This window comes from Saccopteryx leptura, chromosome 2 (assembly GCF_036850995.1).
Source record: "Saccopteryx leptura isolate mSacLep1 chromosome 2, mSacLep1_pri_phased_curated, whole genome shotgun sequence".
Classification (NCBI taxonomy): domain Eukaryota; kingdom Metazoa; phylum Chordata; class Mammalia; order Chiroptera; family Emballonuridae; genus Saccopteryx; species Saccopteryx leptura.
The window spans coordinates 676,954-696,361 of NC_089504.1; the positions used below are offsets into that span (position 1 = coordinate 676,954).

The window sequence follows — 19,408 nt, forward strand, 5'->3', positions numbered from 1 at the left end:
CTACAGCATCTGAGCTCCCACCCTCTCCACCTGGCCTGCCGAACTCCAATGTTAGATGGTGCTTCCTCCAGGAAGTCCTCCACGCCCTTGGCCCAATTGCAGAACACTACCACTCTTTGGAAGAGTACTTTAGGGTTACTGGGAACACAGGGGACAGAGATGGCCCCCTGACCCCAGTGCAGCCCTGAGCCAAGTGGGTGACAGGTCCCTGAGACATGACGGCAGGTTCAGATGCCAGGCTACAGGGCTTGGGTTCAGGGCCTGCCACCTGCTGTCTGAGCGCTGGGCTCCTCTCTTCTGTGAGAGGGGGCATCGCAGGACCACCCCTGGCCCCGCCTGGGCTCTCAACCTCTCCCCAACTTTCCCAGTCCGCGCTGCTTGCTGGCTTCCCCTGTTCCCTCCCCAAGGGCCCTGGGCTGACTGGGTCCCCCAGCCCCACTCCCTACCCCCGCAGTCCTGGGTGGGAGGAGGCCCCCCCCGACCCCCCCCCCCCGGGCCCTGGGCGGGCCGGGTCCCCCAGCACCCCCTCGCACCACCCCACCCCGCCTGGGCGCGAGAAGGCGGGCAGGCAGGCGGCCGTTTGCTTTTGAATCTCGGCCCGGCGCCCTGAGTGGCCCTTTCAAAGGCCGGCCAGGGGCGGGGGCCGTTCCCAGGCGAGCCCCGCCCTCCCCGCCCGCCCCTCCCCCCGCTTTCCCACGCGGCCCGGCCGCCGGCGGGTTCTCACGGCCGCCGCCCCTCCCCCGCCTGGGAACGGCCCGCTGCGCCCGGGGTGCCCGGGAGCCCCGGCATGGGGGGCGCCGCTCGGGCTCCTCGGGGACCGGGTGGGGTGCGGGTGGAGTGATACGCCGAGGGGGTAACGCTCAGGCGCCACGGGAGGTCCCGGGCGAGGGGGCGGCCAAGGGGAGATCTGTGCTGTCCGGGGGTGGCGGGGCTCTAGTCCAGGGGTTGCCCAGTGAGGGGCATCTTCTGGTCCAGTTTCTGTTTGACTTAACCCAGAACAGGTGGATACCCACCACCACCCCACCTCATGGAGAAATCTGTGGGGATCCCAAACAGGCCTGCCTTGTGCGGGGGGGGGGGGGGGGGGACGGGACAGGGAGCCATGACCCCTCCACGGGGCTTCAGCACCGGCCTCTCTTGCTGCTCTGTTCCTGCAGAAAAGGCTGGGCAGGCCAGGGTGCAGACCCCCCTGCAGAAAGCGGACTTCACAACACGGAGCACCTGCTCACAGGAAATGTCCCACACTTGATCTGAAGTTCCCACTCAGGGCCGGTGGTCTTCCTGGTGGTGGGGGCCTTGGCTTTCTCATGGCAGAGTCCAGGAATCCGGGGCGGGAGGGCTTGGCCACCCGTCCGCGGGGACTCAGAGCCCTCAGCCTGCCTCGGTGGACGGCAACCCAGCCCACCCAAGCAGGCCGGATTGTGAGGCCTCCTTCTGATGGACCTTTGATAGCCGAGGCTGGGCTATCAGCCCCACGGACCCTACACAGAGGCGTCTGCAGTCCAGGTCCTCACGGAGCCCTGGGCTGTGGGTGGTGCGGTAGGAAAGAGGGAGGCTTTGGGGGCCCAGAGTTCCCAGGGTGGGGCTGGGCACTGAGTGGGAGGCCTGCCACCTTGTCCTGTTTGCAGCCACTTCTATGTCCTTGGCAGGGGTGACCCTGGGCGGCACTGCCTCCCCTGCAGGCCCCAGTGGTCACCCTGTGCCAACCCCGCCTTCCCTCCCTGACCCTCAGAGGGACCAGCACGCTCCACCTTCACCCCAGCCATGCCCGGCTGCTTCTTGGCCTCCCTCGGCCACTTGGCAAGTGTGCTCAGGGTTTAGGCCATGGGGGTTCCACTCCCAGAAAGTCTGAGGCAGGTGAGGTGGCCTTCCTGTCCCCATGGCAGGAGGTGGACCAAGCAGGAGTGAGGGGAGGATCCAGTTCAGGGGTTCCAGGCCCACACTTTCCTATGAGGCCAGGAAACCCTGTGAGGCTGCGTAAGTTCTGAGCCTGGCCCAGCCAGGAAAGCCCCAGATGCCACAATCCCTTCCCCATCTGCTTGGAGAGGCTGTTATTTAGGGATCTTCATACCCCCAAAAATGGAGGCCTGGGTCACACCTCTGTCACTGCCCCGTGTGGTGCCCACGGGTGCCCGTCCAGGCTGTGCGCACAGACACAGGGGCAGGGGAACACCTGAGGTCACAGGTACCCCCCGTTCACATCCCTGCCTGGTGATCGCACAGACGCACACGGCTCATATGTCATATGTGGGTGCTTATAAGAGAGACCTGCCGAGGGCTGGCTCCTGCACACTCACCCAGACCTGGCCCCCTTGGGGACTCTGCCTGGCCTGTGACCCGCCCCACCCCCACCCCCCAGGGGATCAGCGCTGTGCTGACAGCGCCTGAGGCCCATCCCCCGCTCTGTCTGTGCAGACATTGTCCTGGCCCCACAAAGGGGATGGGCAGTGGTGGGTGGGGGAGGGGCCAGGCCCGTGGGAATAGACTTTCCTGGGCCAGGGGGCTGGGCGCACAATCCAAGTCCCCAGCAGGGCCACCATCCCAGGTCTCAGGCTCTGAGGGCGACGCCAAGGAGCTGAGGGACGGAGCCTGCTTCATGAGAACAGAAGAGCAGGCGAGGGCACACTCCAGGCCAGGAGCCTCCCTAGGGGCCAGCGGCCTGGCCCTCCTGCCCCCAGCGTGTGCCCCTTCACATCCCACAGTGCCCTGGGGACCTAGGGGCTGGGCCAGCTGCTGGGGAAGGAGCCAGTCCTCCGGCCCCCGCTCCAGCCCAGCTCCAGGGGTAACCAGGGCCAGGCTGGGAGGAACAGCACCCCGTAGTGCTGGGGACAACGGGGTCTTCCTGGGCAACGCGGGGCAACAAGCTTGTCTCGGAGGAGGTTCCTGGGCCGTGTCACCTTTGAGAGCAGATGGCTCAGGGCCCACAAGTGGCTGCTGAGACAGCGTGGGAAAGTGAGGTGTGGAGGAGACCCAGGCCTCGGGCGCCTAATTGCTTCCTCCTGGCCGGTCCCACTCCATGCAGCAAGGTGTCAGGGCAACACCCCAGGCTGGGGTCTCCATCCCAGCCCTTTGTCCTGCACCTGGCCCCATTTGTTGGAGCGTCTCTGGTGGGGGGGGGGGGGCGGTTAAGGTAGACAAGCTGGCCAGGTGAGCGGCGGGACCCATCCGTCTCCGGGTAGAATCCTGGACAGTGCCGGAGGCGGCTGTGCCCAGCAGTCACCTTGGGGACTGGGGACATTGGTGTCCTGGAGCTGAGACCGGCCTGTGTCTCCCGTCTCCCTGACGTGAGCATCTGAGACACTGCTCACAGAGGTTCCGGAAACCACTGGAGGCAGCCCTGGGGTGGGGGCGATGTTGACTCTCCTCGAGTCCTTGTGCTTTGTTTTCTCCCAGTTGGTTCTGAGTGAGAAATGACCCATTACTCCAGAGTATGTCCCAGCTTCTCGGTCCAGGCTCCCACCCTCCCTGCTGGGGGGTCAGACATCCCAGAATGGGGCGCTTAGGGCACCAGACTGACCACGCCCCCCCTCCCCTGCACAGGTCCTGGCTCTGCTGGGGCGCGAGGGGCAGGAGTGGGCAGGCCCCTGCTGGAGCCCTGGTTCCCATAGCCCTGCCCCTTGCTCAGAAGCAAGGGGGCCCAACTTTCCCGGGCGGTCGGTGCCTGAGCTGAGCACAGAGGAGAAGCCCCTCAGACCAGGCTGCCGGAGTGGCCTGGCCCCATTCCTCCAGCGGGAAGGTGGTGCCTGAGCCTCTTGACCACGCCAGGGCCCTGCTGGGCAGGGAGAGCAGGGTTGGCTGCCGGCCGGCCGGGCAGGGAGCCTCACCCAGGTCCTCCCTAGGACTGGGCCCTTCAAGGGGCTCCCAGCCGGGACAGGCCCCCCGCGCTGCCCTGCACCCTGGGGAGCACGGTTGTCTCTCACGCTCCTGCCTGGTCGCAGCCCTTCCCTCTTCGGTGAAGCCTCGGGGCTCGGGCTGTTTAGAGGTGGTCACAGGCCTTGAGCACAGTTTGCTGCACTCCGTGGTAGGAAGGGCCACTCGGCTCTGGGGAAGAGCATGGAGGGGCCCCTCCACAGCCCTCTCTCAGCTGCGTCCACCACATTCCTGGGCCCTGCCTGGAGCCTGCCGTAAGAGCCCCCTCCTCAGCCCCTGCCCGTGCACCAGCTCCGCTGTTTGGCGTGTGCACAGTAGACCCCTGCAGGCCCACAGGCCAGGGCAGTGCACGTGTGGGCCTCGCACCCAGGGCAGCCTGGAGCGCTGACGTTCCTGGGGACACGTCCCAGACAGATGCAGGGACCTGGCCTCTCCATCAGCCCGGGCTCATTAGCTGGATCACTCCCCTGGCGGGTGTGGCTGGGATTCCCGGGCTCCCAGCAGAGAGCAGACTGGCTCTTAGCTGTGGCCTTCAGCACCTGGTAACTGAAACCTCAGCCCTCCAGCTGCCTGACCCCCCAAGTCTCACCCTCAGAGGAAGGGCAGGTGTTCCAGGTCCCACTATGACGCCTGCTCAAACCCTCTCGAAGCCCAGCGAGATCTACCTCCCAGGGAAGTGGCTGGAGCAACCCTCTCGTCTGTCCCACCCTCCTGGGGCCTGGGGCTGCAGGGGCTGCACAGGGCAGATTGCCAGGAACCCAGAACCAGGTCCCTGTGGTGGCCCAGCCCCCAGTAGGCAGCCTCATGCCCGTGGGCTCCTACCCCTGCCCAAGGCTGTCCCTGATTTGCCCTGAGTCAGGTGGCACGGCAGGCGTTGGCTCTGAGCAGCCTCAGGAGCCGTGGGAACCAGGCACACAGGCGGACCCCTGGGACCAGGGAGCCAGGAACCTTCCCAGCCCCTCCTGCCCCGACTCACCTGGCCCCTCCCTCCCAGCCAGGATCTGGGGGCGGTGGCCAGCCCAGCCCTGCCCTCAGGCTCCCTGACTGGATGGTGGGGGGGTGCCACAGAGGCTGGAGGGCAGCCAGGGGGGACCCAGGACCCCTATCCAGGGTGCCACCCCAGTCTCCATGCAGACCCATGGGCATCCCAATGCTGGGGTCTGCATGGCCCACCCAGGAAGTGAGCATGACTCAGATGCCACCTGCACACACCGGCAGCTGGAGCTGAGGGGACCCTGCAGCTGAGCGAGTGACTCAGCCCCTCAGAAGCCCTCTTTCTTCGAAATGGGAGGCCAGAGGCTCTGCTGCTTGCTGCCCCCCTCGGTGGCATCAGAGAGGGACCGACCTCAAAGGGACACTCAAGGGCAGGGCCACAGCCTCCCTTGAGGGGCAGCCAGCCGCTGCCCACCCACGGCAGGTGGGCAGGCGAAGGTTGCTGAACCAGAGTGGACAGGAGAGGGACAGGGAGCCCAGGCTGCCAGGCCCTCCTGCAGGTGGGAGAGGCCGGGCAGAGGGCGGGCAAGCAGGTGAGGAACCGGCTTTTCCAGCCCCGGGGTGGGGGCAGGGCCTCTCAGGGCCCTATCAGGGGGACAGTGGGCAGCAGCCGTGGGAACACCGGCACTGGTGGTTCCCGAGGGCGTGGCCAGGTCCCTGTGGATGGCACCAGGCGTTTGTCTGCGTGCCGTGACTCAGCGTGAGCTGGCAGCCCCGCCCTGGCATGCACAGCCAGCCCAGGTCCTGGGAAGGCTGGTGGACCCCGCACAGAGGACCCCACACCACCTTCCTGTTGCTGCTTGGTCCCTCCTACAACCTGCGGGCACTGTCCCCTCAGGTGGCCTGGACAGGGGAAGCGTGGGCCCTTGTGCCAGGCAGCACAGGGCAGCAGCAAGGCTGGACATGGAGTGACCGTGGGCCAGACCTGCAGCCAGGGCTTTGCCTGCACGTCTGGCCCCGGGAGCCCCCTAGACCTGAGACCAGGGGAGCAGTGCCCCCAGCTGCCTACCTGGGCCAGAGGCCAGCTGAGTGGGGTGGCAGGGGAACGGGAGACGCCCCCCTGTGGAGGAGGGTTCTGCTTTGGGATCAGCCCTGCCCCAGCCCAGCTGGGTCTTTCCTGCAGAGATGGCCCCCTGGCCAGATGCAGTCCTGGAAATGTAGCAGTGAGGCCACAGGTTAGCCCAAAGTGTCGAAAGGCCCGTGGGAAAGGGGTGTGTGGGGGCAGGGCAGGCCCGGCCCCTGACATGGGCTCACCCTGCAGCTCCCAGGGCCCGAGGCCACCGCCCACCCACCTGCCCCCAGAGCCATGTCATCCCGGGTACTTGCCCAGCTCACCCAGGAGGGGCCGGGAGGGATTGCAGGAGCACAGGTGGCAGCCCCATCCCTCCTGTGGCTTAGGAACACCGCCCCCGGGCCTGCTCTTGACTCACCCTCCTCCCGTAAGCTGGCACACTGGCGTCCCCCGTCAGGAGGGGCTGTGACCAGTGTGTGCAGCTCTGTAGATACCTGCCTGGGAGCCGGGTCTCCGTGGGCGCAGACCCCTTCCACTCTCCCATCCCCCAGGGGTCCGGGGGTCCCTTCTCACACCTGCCAGGTAGTAACTTGCATGGAACAGCCCCGGGCAGCTGAGTTGAGAGGGCAGGATTGACTCTCCAGGACTTGCCCACAACCCAGAGTCCGGGAGAGCAACGGCAGGGCTGACCTGAGCTCACCGGAGCCCACTGTGTGTCCCAGACAAGGACTCTGAACAGAAACAGAGTGGCTTCACTCCTGACCCCTCACAGTCTTGGCGCTAGGCCCGCGAAGCAGCTCAGAGAGACACGGACACTGAAATGGCCCCGGCTGTCCCCAAGACAGCTGCGAGGCCAGGGCAGCCATTGCTGTGACCCTCCGCTGCTGGGCCTGGCCTCCCCCACCTGTGCCGAGCCAACGCCGGGCAGCACCCAGGCCTGGCTCTGTCCTCCCAGACTCGGGTTGGGAAGGGCAGCCAGGGTGATGGCAGTGGCCTTCAGGGTCTCGGGAGCTGGAGGAGACCACCCCAGAGCCACTAGGAGCTGCTGAGGTTGGGAAGGACTCCCAGGAAGTGGGGTGCTGCCCGTGTTTCTGCAGGGAAAGGAAGGGACGTGTCCTTTGTCTCCGTGAAACACCCTGGCCAGACCCGGAGCGACAAGGAGCATCGGGCTGGGGGGCTGGGGGACGGAGGGAGCCTCTTGTGGCCTCAGCACCCACTCTGCCCCTAGGCCTGTAACTGTGACCAGTATCTGAAGGTTTCCAAGGACATGATGACCCAGCTCGCGAGGCTCAACGGCCACCAGGAAAGCCCCCGCGGCGGTACCGGTAAGCACGCCCCTGGGGGAGGGAGGCGGGCGCGGGCGTGGTGGGATCTGGACGGCAGCCCAGGTGCCAGCCGCTCCGGGGCTCGCCTGCAGCTGGTGACAGGTGGAAAGAGGACACTCGGGCTGGACCGGGGTGCGTCCGAGCTCCTGTCTGTGTGGTATGCAGGCTGCCCGTGCAGGGGACCAGGGAGTGGAGGCGTGCTGGGCCCCTCTAAGGCGGCGGGTACCACCCTCTCTCCAGTGGGCCCTGCTTGGCTGTCACTCACCCTGCCCTGAGCGTGGAGCACACATGGGCTCTAGTGCACGCACACGGGTGTACACACGGAGAGTCTTGCACGCCCATGCAGCAGTGACACTTGGCTACCTGAGCATTGCCGAGTCCGGGCAAACAGGAACGAGGACAAGCCTGGGTATCTGTCCCCAACCAGGGCAGGCTCTGCCCGGGGACCCAGCCTCAGTTTCCCTTTTTGTAAAACTGGGAAGACTAGGGTGCAGGGCACCCAGAGCCTGTGAAGTTGCCCACTGGGGCGGTGGCTGTGCCTGACCATCGGAACCACTTCCTCCTGCACCCTCCAGAGAGAGGGGGCCCAGCGGTGGACAGTGCAGGCAGCCTTGGGCCCCCTTCTCAGGGGAGGACAAAGAGCATCTTAGGACCCTCTTGTGGGGTCATCTCGAGGCCGGGGCGCCTCTCCAGGAGACCGCTGTCCCCACTCGGCTGCTCCTGTCCTTCCCGCCTCCCTCTGAGGCCTGGCGTCCGTGCGAGGGGCCACCTGCCCGTGGGGGAGCTGTCCTGACACGTGTCCATGCAGGGGGCCACCTGCCCGTGGGGGAGCTGTCCTGACACGTGTCCGTGCGAGGGGCCACCTGCCCGTGGGGGAGCTGTCCTGACACGTGTCCGTGCGAGGGGCCACCTGCCCGTGGGGGAGCTGTCCTGATGCGTGTCCGTGCGAGGGGCCACCAACACCGTGGGGGAGCTGTCCTGATGCGTGTCCATGCGAGGGGCCACCAACACCGTGGGGGAGCTGTCCTGATGCGTGTCCGTGCAGGGGGCCACCTGCACCGTGGGGGAGCTGTCCTGACATGTGTCCGTGTGAGGGGCCACCTGCACCGTGGGGGAGCTGTCCTGATGCGTGTCTGTGTGAGGGGCCACCTGCACCGTGGGGGAGCTGTCCTGATGCGTGTCCGTGCAGGGGGCCACCTGCCCGTGGGGGAGCTGTCCTGATGCGTGTCCGTGCAGGGGGCCACCTGCCCGTGGGGGAGCTGTCCTGACACGTGTCCGTGCGAGGGGCCACCTGCCCGTGGGGGAGCTGTCCTGACACGTGTCCGTGCGAGGGGCCACCTGCCCGTGGGGGAGCTGTCCTGACACGTGTCCGTGCGAGGGGCCACCTGCCCGTGGGGGAGCTGTCCTGACGCGTGTCCGTGCGAGGGGCCACCTGCACCGTGGGGGAGCTGTCCTGATGCGTGTCCGTGCGAGGGGCCACCTGCACGTGGGGGAGCTGTCCTGATGCGTGTCCGTGCAGGGGGCCACCAACACCGTGGGGGAGCTGTCCTGATGCGTGTCCGTGCGAGGGGCCACCTGCACGTGGGGGAGCTGTCCTGATGCGTGTCCGTGCAAGGGGCCACCTGCACGTGGGGGAGCTGTCCTGATGCGTGTCCGTGCGAGGGGCCACCAACACCGTGGGGGAGCTGTCCTGATGCGTGTCCGTGCAGGGGGCCACCTGCCTGCCCGTGGGGGAGCTGTCCTGACGCGTGTCCGTGCAGGGGGCCACCTGCCCGTGGGGGAGCTGTCCTGATGCGTGTCCGTGCGAGGGGCCACCTGCCCGTGCGGGAGCTGTCCTGATGCGTGTCTGTGCAGGGGGCCACCTGCCCGTGGGGGAGCTGTCCTGACACGTGTCCGTGCGAGGGGCCACCAACACCGTGGGGGAGCTGTCCTGATGCGTGTCCGTGCAGGGGGCCACCTGCCTGCCCATGGGGGAGCTGTCCTGATGCGTGTCCGTGCAGGGGGCCACCAACACCGTGGGGGAGCTGTCCTGATGCGTGTCCGTGCAGGGGGCCACCAACACCGTGGGGGAGCTGTCCTGATGCGTGTCCGTGTGAGGGGCCACCTGCCTGCACCATGGGGGAGCTGTCCTGATGCGTGTCCGTGTGAGGGGCCACCTGCACGTGGGGGAGCTGTCCTGATGCGTGTCCGTGCGAGGGGCCACCTGCCCGTGGGGGAGCTGTCCTGATGCGTGTCCGTGTGAGGGGCCACCTGCATGCACCGTGGGGGAGCTGTCCTGATGCGTGTCCGTGCAGGGGGCCACCTGCCTGCCCGTGGGGGAGCTGTCCTGATACGTGTCCGTGTGAGGAGGGGCCACCTGCTCGTGGGGGAGCTGTCCTGACGCGTGTCCGTGTGAGGGGCCACCAACACCGTGGGGGAGCTGTCCTGATGCGTGTCCGTGCGAGGGGCCACCTGCCCGTGGGGGAGCTGTCCTGACGCGTGTCCGGCTCCAGGCAGCTCTCAGCTGTGGCCTTGGCGCTCTGGAGGCCCGGAGGAGAGGAGCTGAAGCAGCCCCTCCACAGGCCGCCTGGTCCCCCGCGTCCCACCCAGAGGCGAGGCTCTCGCTACTCCTGGGGGGCCCGGGGTGGAGGAAGACAGCACACCCGGGGGGCTCCCTGGTGTCTCGGGAGCTGCTGGAGAAGGGCTGGGGTCAGACAGGCTGGGTGGAGACAAGGAGGCCAGAAGGAGGTCGTGGCCTTTCTGGGCTCCGAGGAGGCAGCAGGGCTGGGGGGGGGGGCACCCTCCATTCAGAGCCATCTGCAGAGAGATGTTTGCCAAGCAAATTACGAGGGTCAACAGGACTAGGGAGGCCCCTTCTCCCACCTGCTGGACGGGATTCCTCAGCTCTCCTGCCCCGAGCCCCGAACTGGCCCCTGGCCCCTCGCAGGCAGCCCTGTGCTCCCCGTGAGGTGGGGGGCCTCGCAGGGCTTCTCCCCCAGGGTCTCCCCTAGCACCCTGAGCGCTCCAGCAGGTGCCCTGGGCACCCCCCCCCCCCCCGGCTGTGGTGCTAGCGTGTTGTGCAACTGACTGCTTGGCAATGGACTTATCTGCTCATCGCCACAGATGGGCCGCCCCTGCCCCCACCCCCGCCTGCCCGTTCTCAGGCCCACAAGTGCCCTAATCGGCTGATCTTGCGTCCAGAACATGTTTTTCAAGGACCTTTGAGCCCCAAGAACGTTCCAAGGTGTGAGTTCCCATGGGAGGGGCCTGGACTGGCACCGAGGCTTCTCAGCCCCCTGCCCTTTGCCCCTCTCTGCTGGGGGTGGCAGGAGAGGCTGGGGCCACCGGGCCCTGTCCTCAGGGCTTCCTAACATTCTTGATTGACAGGTGACAAGGGCCAAAGCGAGGACACATGGGAGCCAGGTGAGCACTGGGACTGCCCACAGAGGAGACATGGGGCCCCAGGACCTGGACTCACCCTAAGATGGGGTTTGGGTCCTGGCCCAGAAGAGGGACCGCTCTCAGGGGACGGTCCCTGTGCCCTAGGCTGGTGGTGGGGACAGTGGCAGGGAGCAATGGGAAGAGAGGGCTGGGGACCCTGGTGGGATGCAGCAGAGTCTGGTGGATGGGAAACTGGGGGAGTGCACACCAGAAGCCTGGGGCCCCGGGGTGACTGTTTGCAACCTGTCCAGGCTCACCCACAGGGGAGACACCTGGAGGCTGCACCTATGACCCCCCTTGCCGCTGGCTGGAGGAGGCAGACCTGCAGGCCAGCGTCCCGGCCACGCTGGGCAACGGCACTCGGCTGCAGCTGGCGGGGGTCCCAGCAGGGGTGCTGCGGCGGCTGGGGCTACGACACTTCTACTGCTGCGTGGGCTGCGGCAAGGTCTTCTGGGAAGGCTCCCACCTGGGCCGTGTCACCTCGCAGTTCCAGGAGGTCCTGAACAGTGCCCCCAGTTCCCGAGAGCCCAGCCTGGCCCCCAGCCGAGCCAGCAGCCCCTCCTGAGAGTGCCCCGGGCCCCACTGGCCCGCCTCCTGACAATAAAAGTGGAAAAGGCCCCACCTGCGTGGGCTGTGGCTGCAGACTCATTTGTGTATCGGTCATTGCACACACCTGAGGCACAGCTGTGGGGCGAAGGTGACAATTTCCACATGGCCGGGGTGCTTGGCCCCCGAGCTGAGAACTTTCCTGATGATCGGGAGAGAGGCAGACGGGAGGTGCAAAGGGCATGCCTGGTGGAGAAGATGGTCTGGGCAAAGGTCCAGGGGCTGGACCGAGGTGGCTCCCCAAGTCAGCCGGAGCTCAGTGAGGTGGGAGGGGTGAGGTGGGGGTGGACAGGCCCCCCTGTGTGCTGGGCAGCCCACCCAGTTTGCCTTGGCAGTAAACACCACCTACTCCATGCCACCCTCCCTGCCTTCTCAGGCCAAGAGCCAACCCTCTGGCTGGGGCGCCTCGGTCCTCCAGCTTCAAGGAGTGTAGACTGTGGGATCCTGGGGGCCAGGGCCCCTTAGGCCAGGTTGGGGGGCTTTCTGGGGAACAGACCTCCGCCCAGCCTGGTGCCGGAGGCAGGGCGCCCGCCCTCATGGAGGCACCCCTGCACGTGGTCTCCCTCCTCCACCCCTGGTCAGGGCTGGGTGGCCTCCTCCTGGGAGAGAACCCAGCGACCACAGGACACGTCGCTGCACCCTGTGTGTTCATGCCTCCGTCCTAGCCCTCCTCTGCCCACACTGGGAGAAACAGAGGTTCAGCCGCACGACTGACCCCGCGGAGGGCCCGAGGGTGCCGGGCCAGGTGTGCTGAGGAGGGGGTGCCAGGGGGCCGGCTAGTGGCAGGCCTGGTCCCAGACTGCACTTTGCCCCCGCCCACCTCCTCCTGCTCACCCCCCAGGAATGCACCCCTCCCTCGCTCACATCCCTTTCCTGTCCGTCCTGCCCAGAGCGGAAACCAGCTCCGATTTGGCCGAGAAGCCCAGGCGGAAGCCTCCGGGTGCTGGAGGCCCAGGGCCTGCGTAGGGCCGTTGCCTCCACCCGGCGTGGGGCACGCACCTGCAGGTCCAGGTGTGATGGCCTCGTGTTGGGTGGGCACCAGCCAGGCCAGGCCAGCCCTTGCCTCTGGCTGCCTGGTCACACCAGGGCTGGTACTCGTGCCTCTCGGCCCCTTCAGGGTGCAGCCCCAGGAGGCGGTCAGACTGAGGGGTGTGCAGGGTGGGGGTTCATGCAGGGGGTGCACAGGCATCCGGCCAAACTCGACATCTTTTCCTTTCCCTTGGAGCACCCACTCTGTGCCATGCACCAGTCTACTCGGCCCCCTAGCAACCCCGGGGCCAGCTGGGCCAGGGTGCCACTCCACAGCTGGGAAGGGGAGGCCCAAGCCAGACAGGCAACCCTGGCCTTCCAGCTGGCCGGGGTCACTGCTGAGCTCCAAGGTCAGGCAGGGAGGCCAAGGTGAGCATGTAAACGGGAACCCAGCAGGGACCCTCTGCCCCTGGGGGGCAACTTCTAGGAACAGAACCTCCGGCCCTGCGTCCTGTCCTGGGAGGGAGACGGACCCCACTCCTTCCCTGGTAGGGTTAAGAGGAAGCAGTAAGGATGCCCGGCCCATTTCCCAGCACAGCTGCTTCCTGGAGACTCTGCTCTGAACTGAGGCTCTGGACAGACAGAAACTTGAGCCAGGGAGAGAGGCCAGGGACCACAGGCTAGGGGACAGGAGGCTGTGTGTCCTTCCTGTCCCTGGCAGGTCCAGCCCCAGCCTCACTCTGCCCTTCTACTCTGTGCCACCCCTAGAAAGAGCAGAGGGCAGCAGACTGGGCACATACCTACACAGTCCGACCTGCCTCTCCGCCTCCCCAGCCCTCCGGCCCCGGGCTGGCTGGCTGCCTCCACAAACCCCCCTGGGTTCACCCGCTTGCTGGCAGCGCACCCTAGTTCTGAAACACCCACACTTGGTCCTAAGCCTCCCTCAGCCTGGGGACCACCTCGGGCCCCTTCACAAGCCGGGGTCAGACACCAGGCCAACCGGGAGGGCAGTGGCCCTGGTGCCAGGCGGAGCCTCAGCGGCCAGCCAGGCGGGCAGGAGCCGCCGCGATTGTCTGCCGCAGTTCCTGCCCCGGGCGTCCTTCCTGCGCACTGGCCGCGCTGGCCTGGCTGAGTGTTTGTTATTTGATCTGTATCCTTGCACAGCCCTTCTACCAGGTGTCTGGGCTGCTGGGAAGAAATCCTCTCCTCTTTCCCACGCTCCCCGACACATTTTAATGAATTAGCTGGAAGCCCCGCCCCCACTGCCCGCCTGCCCACCGGCCTCCCCGCCCTCCCTCCCCTGCCCAGCACCTTTAAGGAGGCCGCAGGCTTAGTTATCAGGACTTGCTCCCTTTGGTTAGCCGCCCCCCCATTGCCCCATCAGTGCCCTCGTTGTCCTCCTACATCCCCTTACCCAGACCTTCCCGGCCCACATCCAGAACGCTCCCCAACCTGACCGCACCCCCACTGCTCTGAACCTCCAAAGAAAATGGGTTCCCAGAGGGAGAAGGGGTATCTCTCCCAACTCGGGCCTTCACCTCGGGCCATCACCCAGGGGGAGGGGGTCCAACCTGGTAGTCAGGGTTGGGTCTGTCCCCCCAGATATGGACTTCCCCTTCAGAGCCAGTGAATGACACCCCCACACACACACACACACACACACGCAGGGAGGGAGGGGGAAGGCTTCTCAGAGCCCCAGGGAGCCCCCTCCCCCTCCCCCCAAGGCATTTGGAACAAATGTCCTCTTTTTGGATGTGTCCTTCAGCAAACGTTTAGAACCTGTGCATTGGGAAGGCTAGGCTGCACAAGGTCAGCTCTGGGACATGGGGTGTGGGCCAGCGAGAGGCGGAGCAAAATGACCCTCTGGGCCACAGTGAAGGGGCAGGACCCTTGTGCCTCAGCGATCTGTAGGCTCCCCATGCAGAGTGTGGCTGTCACCTGAGCCCACAGAGGAGCAGCCAGGAGAGGAGGGCTCCGGCAATGGCCACACGTCAGTGGCAGGACCAGATACACCTATCTAACCTGTACGAAGGACGGGCGGGGTGGCCTGTGACCTCAGGCTAGATTCCCGTGGCCACTTCAGCCACATGGTCCCTCCTGGGGGGTGTTGAAGCTGCCAATTTCATGGCCCATGGTGGCGGCCGTGAGTTCCCACACTGAGCTCACAGGGCCCCTTTGTCTGCCCACCCTGACGCCCGCTGAGGGTGTCAATGGGACTTTTCTCCCAGGCTCTGCTCCCAGGCCCAGCAGTCTCCAGAGGCCCTTCTCCAGACCAGGGGGCCTGAGCCCACCTGGACGGGGGCCTGTCTGTGAACCCACCACCTTCGAGGGACAGCCCTGGGCACGTCTGGGCCTGGCAGATGCATGAAAAACACAGACATGAGGGGGAAGCAAGTCTGGCCCATCAGAACATGTATAGCCGCTCCTCCCCGTCCACCCTGTTCCAGGGGGCAGCAGGCAGCAAGTGGACCGGCCCTGGGCAGGGTCGCATGTTTTCTCACTCCAAGGCTGCCCCTGTCCTGGTCCCTGATGCTGGGGGGTGGGGAGTCTGGGGGTGATCAGCAGCCTCACCCTCCAGCTGTTCACAGTTTAGCTGCATCCCAGACCTTCCTGGGCCACAGATGCGTCCTCACAGATTGACAAGGATCAGGAATGGCTCCCAATAGCAGTGACACCCCCAGGGTCACAACTAGAGAGCCAGGACCCGGGCTCCTGGCTCTTGTCTCTCCTCAGCCAGGGCTCACCCACCTACTGGGGGGGGGGGGGTGAGTCCCTGAGAGGAGCAGGTCTGAGCAGACTAGCTAGACCACCAGCCTCGGGAAATCCAAAGCCAGGGACTCTGAGGGTCCTGGCTACCAGGAGGACCACAAGGAAATCAGCCAGAATCAGATCTTAATGTGCAGCTGGCCGGAGGCAGCCAGCCCCGGGGTGGCCTTGCCTAATTCTCCCTGTGGTTTGGCTCTGACCTCTCCCAGAGCGCAGAGCAAGGTGGGGATACACCCACTGGGTGATGAGGCTTGGGGGGGAGGGGAGCCCATCCCCAAACAAGGCCTAACAGGGTGGTCCCCCCAGCTGAGGCCCAGAGGGCCTCATGGGGAATTCCCAGCAGCCTCTGAAGGAATGCAAGTCCCTGCCTGCTGCCTGGCTGCTGGCCTGGCTGCGGGCCTACAGCTCCGTGAACCCTTTCTCTTTCATTCCTGGCGACCACAACCAAGCTATAAACTGTAAAACCCTAATGGAGAAATTTGGTGGCAGTGTGAGAGTGTAAATTAAAAATGGGTTTACAGTTTGGACATGAGTCACGTCAGAGTTCCCTTTCGGAGTAGTCCTGGTGCTTGACCTGGGGAAGCTCACCTGGCCAGGCCTTCCTGTCCCCATCCACGCTGACGGGGCAGCCCAGGAGAGAGAGGGAGGCAGGCCCTCGGGTCCTGCTGTCTGACCGCCCCTCCCGAGGAGCTGCCCGCCCCACCGCCCCCAGCCCTGGGCTTCCTCGTGTAGAAACCCGGCTTCTTCATCAGCCCTGGGCGGAAAGCCTCGGTGTTGGGTTCATGCCAGTCAGGTTGGAAGAAAAAACACGGGGTGTAATCCGGCCCGCTAGGAGAGCCGCCTTCGCGCGTGAAGGACCCGCGTGGCTGAGGCCGCACGCCCGAGTTGTTCGTGGAGTGGTCACCCGTGTTGACCTTGTGTTCCGAGGGCCGGGCTGGGTGGGTCTAATCTGTGCGCGCGTCGGTCCTGCTGGGAACGCGGAGGGTCCGTGACCTGAGTTTCAGCAAACACGGACGGAGTAAGATCGGGGTCTCTACTCGGACCTCCCGTCTGAGACGTTCGTTGAACCCCCCTTCCCGGAACAGGCCACGCTCAGGTCTCCCTCGGGGTCGCGCGCACCCTGGAGCCCGCGCCAGGTTCCGTTCGCTCAGGGAGCTTGGAATTCCCCGGGGCGCCAGAGGGAAAGTGGGTGGGACGACGGCAGAGACACCGAAGGCGGGCCGGGAGGGAGGGGAGCCGGAGGTCTGGGGCGGAGGCGCGGCGGCGCAGGGACCTCCTCCTACGGCCTCCCAGCTCCCGGTCCCGCGCAGCCGGCGACCAGCGCCCCCTGCAGCGAAGCGCGCGGCCGGGACACGCCCCCGGACTCGGCCCGCCCCGGCCCTGCCCACGCCCCGCCCTCACCCAGCGCTGCCCAATCGGCGGGCTGCCGGCGCGCGCGTCACCAGCGCCCTATTGTTATGCAAATATAAAGGAGGTAAAAGGCGCCCCGGCGCGGCGGGCCGGCGAGTGCAACGGCGCGTGGGGTGGCGCGTGGGAGCCGCGTGGAAGCTCCAGCCGAAGCGCGCAGGGACTCGAGAGCGCGGCACCGCCGCTCCGGCTCGGCCGGCCCCCCGCGAGCGCAGCACCCGCCTCCGTCGCCCGCTCGCCCGGGCGCGGCTGGATGCGGCGGGGGCCTTGTGGCGGCGGCCCCCGGCCCCCAGCGCCCGGAGCGCCCAGGGCCGGCGTGCGGGGCCCGGGGGCGCCGCGCCCTCCATGCACCGAGGCGGGCCCCGAGACAGCCGGGGGCCCGCGCCGCAGCCGCAGCCGCCGCCCGCGCTGAGCCCCGGCCCGACCCGCGGCCCGCGCCCGACGACAGCATGAGCCAGGCCGAGCTGTCCACCTGCTCGGTGCCGCAGACGCAGCGCATCTTCCAGGAGGCGGTGCGTAAGGGCAACACGCAAGAGCTGCAGTCGCTGCTGCAGAACATGACCAACTGCGAGTTCAACGTCAACTCGTTTGGGCCCGAGGGCCAGACGGCGCTGCACCAGTCGGTCATCGACGGCAACCTGGAGCTCGTGAAGCTGCTGGTGAAGTTCGGCGCCGACATCCGCCTGGCCAACCGCGACGGCTGGAGCGCGCTGCACATCGCCGCGTTTGGCGGCCATCAGGACATCGTACTCTATCTCATCACCAAGGCCAAGTACGCGGGCAGCGGCCGGTGATGCCCGCCGGGACCCCGGACCCCGACCTGGCCGCGGGCCCCGCGCGTGTCGCCTCTGCTGTACCTTCCCGCCAACTACCTCGGTGTGCGCCCGGGCCCTCGGCGCCGCGGCCACGACGAGTCCGGCGCGCGCGTCCGTGCCCACGGGGCCCTCCCGGCGCCCGTTCTCCGGGGTCGGCGCCCCCCCGCGGCCGCCCGGGGCCGGGCAGGAGAGCTTCCCACGGCCCCCGCCCGCCGCCTCGCGGGTGGGGGCGGGGCGCGGGCTCCAGCCCCTTTGAAATTTGAGTCTCGCTACCAAGCAAGTTCGGAATCCCGAGACACCGGATCCTCCGCTCAAAATGTTTTCTCCGGAGGTGGAAGGCGGGTGGCGGGGACGCTGGGCCCGGGGCGTCCCCCGCCTTGCAGGACCCGCGGCCGGCGCGCCACCGAGGAGACGCTCCACTGTTGCTGGGGTTCTTAAACTATTTATCGTGTGTGTAAATTTGTGGGTGAAGTTTGTGCGCCTGATTTTTTGTTGTTGTTTCGAATATATTGTGCGTGGTCAATGTGGTAATGGGGGTGGAGGGGGGGAGATGCATTTTTTTTTTCTTAGTCTTAAAACTAAAAACTTGAGTCTGTCATTTCTTGGTTGCACTGAAAACACTGCCCAGCCCGATGGCTTTCCCGTGCTACTTCCTCTCGCCCTTTACGCACCTCTCCCTACTTTACTTCTTTCAGTCTCCTCTCTCCTGCCCCCCTCTCTCCCACCTTCCTTCCCCTCCCCTGCTTCTCCTCTCTCTCACACTCACACACACAAACACACACACACACCGTGTGAGTTTTGGAAGCCCTAGGCCTCTTTCCCTTCTGTGACCGGCCTCTGTCCCCAAACCCGGTGGTTTGTTTTTTTTTTACAAAGTTTCCGCGGGAGCCTGGGTGCTCGGGTGAGGCGGTGATTGAGGGGGTGGTGGGGACCATACCTTGTCTAGCGAGTCCTATTCTAGTTAACAGTCGCTGCACACTTTTTTTAAAAAGTAAATGGATTTGCCACGATTAAATGTCATAACATTTATGACAATATAAAATATTAACGTATTTTAAGCCAAGTTTAAAGGTGTATTTTTTGAATCTTGGTTTATAAACCCAATTTTAAAGGGCGTTGTATCCAGCGTTGTGTAAGCAACAGTGTACCCATATTTATATTTTTATAAAATACCTATAAGACTGTGAATCTCTTGTGCTAATTGCTGAGTGAGTTGGAAGGACCATCCTCCCGTAGTTTCAAGAACCCGATTCGAATCCCAAAATCCTACCATGGGGGAGGGGCCGCCAGGAGGGCTGCTGGGGGACCTGGGCGGGAGGCGGTGCTCCTGCGTCACTTTCTGTCCCGAAAGGCGCCCTTCCTGGTCTCCGAGGTTCCAATTTTCTATGCAACCCCACACCCCTTGTTGTTTTGATCCTGAGAAATAAAAGGGAGACTGAATTATTCAAATTTAAATGAGGCTTCCTGGGTAGAAGTGCTGCTGACCCTTCGTGCAAAAATGGGGAGCACTTGAGGACACAGGTGGGTGGAGGCCCTTTGTGCGTGGCTGGTCAGATTCGGGCAGTCATCTGTGGCTTTATATAAAACCCTGTGTGAGAAGAATATATTGATAATGTCAGTGAAACAAGCAGACATTGAAACTGAGGCACAGATTACTCCGAAAGGAGTTTTTCTGTATATTTTTTTCTAGATGCAAATAACTTTTTAATTATGTTAATTAATGTTAAGACTTTCTAGGCTTATGGAAGCTGTGTATGGGTCCCGGTCTGATCACTTCTAACTGGATGAAGTCTGCAGCCCATTCCTTGAGTGTACGATATACTTGTAGCCCAGCGTGAAAAATTTATAAATAAATTTTTCATTGATCTTTTTATATTAAAAAAAAAAAAAGATTTGTTGGTTCTTCCTTGGGCTTAGCACCCAAGGGTCAGGCTGCAACATGCTGTCTGTGGGTGACATGTACACAATGCTTGGCTCGTTTTCATCTGAAGACCGAGCCTGGTAAATTGGCTCTGGGCTCGGTTCCACTGTTAACCCTAATGGTCCACATGCAGGGTTTGTGAGGTGCCAGGGTCAGCGGGTCAGGCACCCAGAGAGCAGCCCTTTTTTCCTCTGTACCATGGCAAAGCAGCTGAGGCCTCTGCCGAGATTGTTCTGCTCAAAGCTCTTCCCACCCCTGACCCCCAGCCAGCCTGATTGGTGGGGCTCTGTGGGGAATGAGACCC

General features: G+C 64.9%; 2 protein-coding genes across 5 annotated transcripts in view; both read left to right on the top strand.

Moving 5' to 3' along the window:
- EXD3 (exonuclease 3'-5' domain containing 3) overlaps positions 1-11,254 on the top strand; it is an 82,649-nt gene extending 71,395 nt beyond the window's left edge. For all 4 annotated transcript variants that reach the window (XM_066366574.1, XM_066366573.1, XM_066366575.1 and 1 more), the window contains 3 exons: positions 7,104-7,200; positions 10,567-10,602; positions 10,872-11,254. In XM_066366574.1, coding sequence (XP_066222671.1) covers positions 7,104-7,200; positions 10,567-10,602; positions 10,872-11,185 — 447 coding nt within the window. In that variant the 3' untranslated portion in view covers positions 11,186-11,254. The remainder of the gene's footprint in view (positions 1-7,103; positions 7,201-10,566; positions 10,603-10,871) is intronic.
- Positions 11,255-16,463: 5,209 nt separating this feature from the next.
- On the top strand, positions 16,464-19,032 carry NRARP (NOTCH regulated ankyrin repeat protein). Its single transcript, XM_066366583.1, has one exon. The coding sequence runs from the start codon at positions 16,818-16,820 to the stop codon at positions 17,160-17,162; it is 345 nt and encodes a 114-aa protein (XP_066222680.1). The 5' UTR covers positions 16,464-16,817; the 3' UTR covers positions 17,163-19,032.
- The last annotated feature ends 376 nt before the right edge of the window (positions 19,033-19,408 follow it).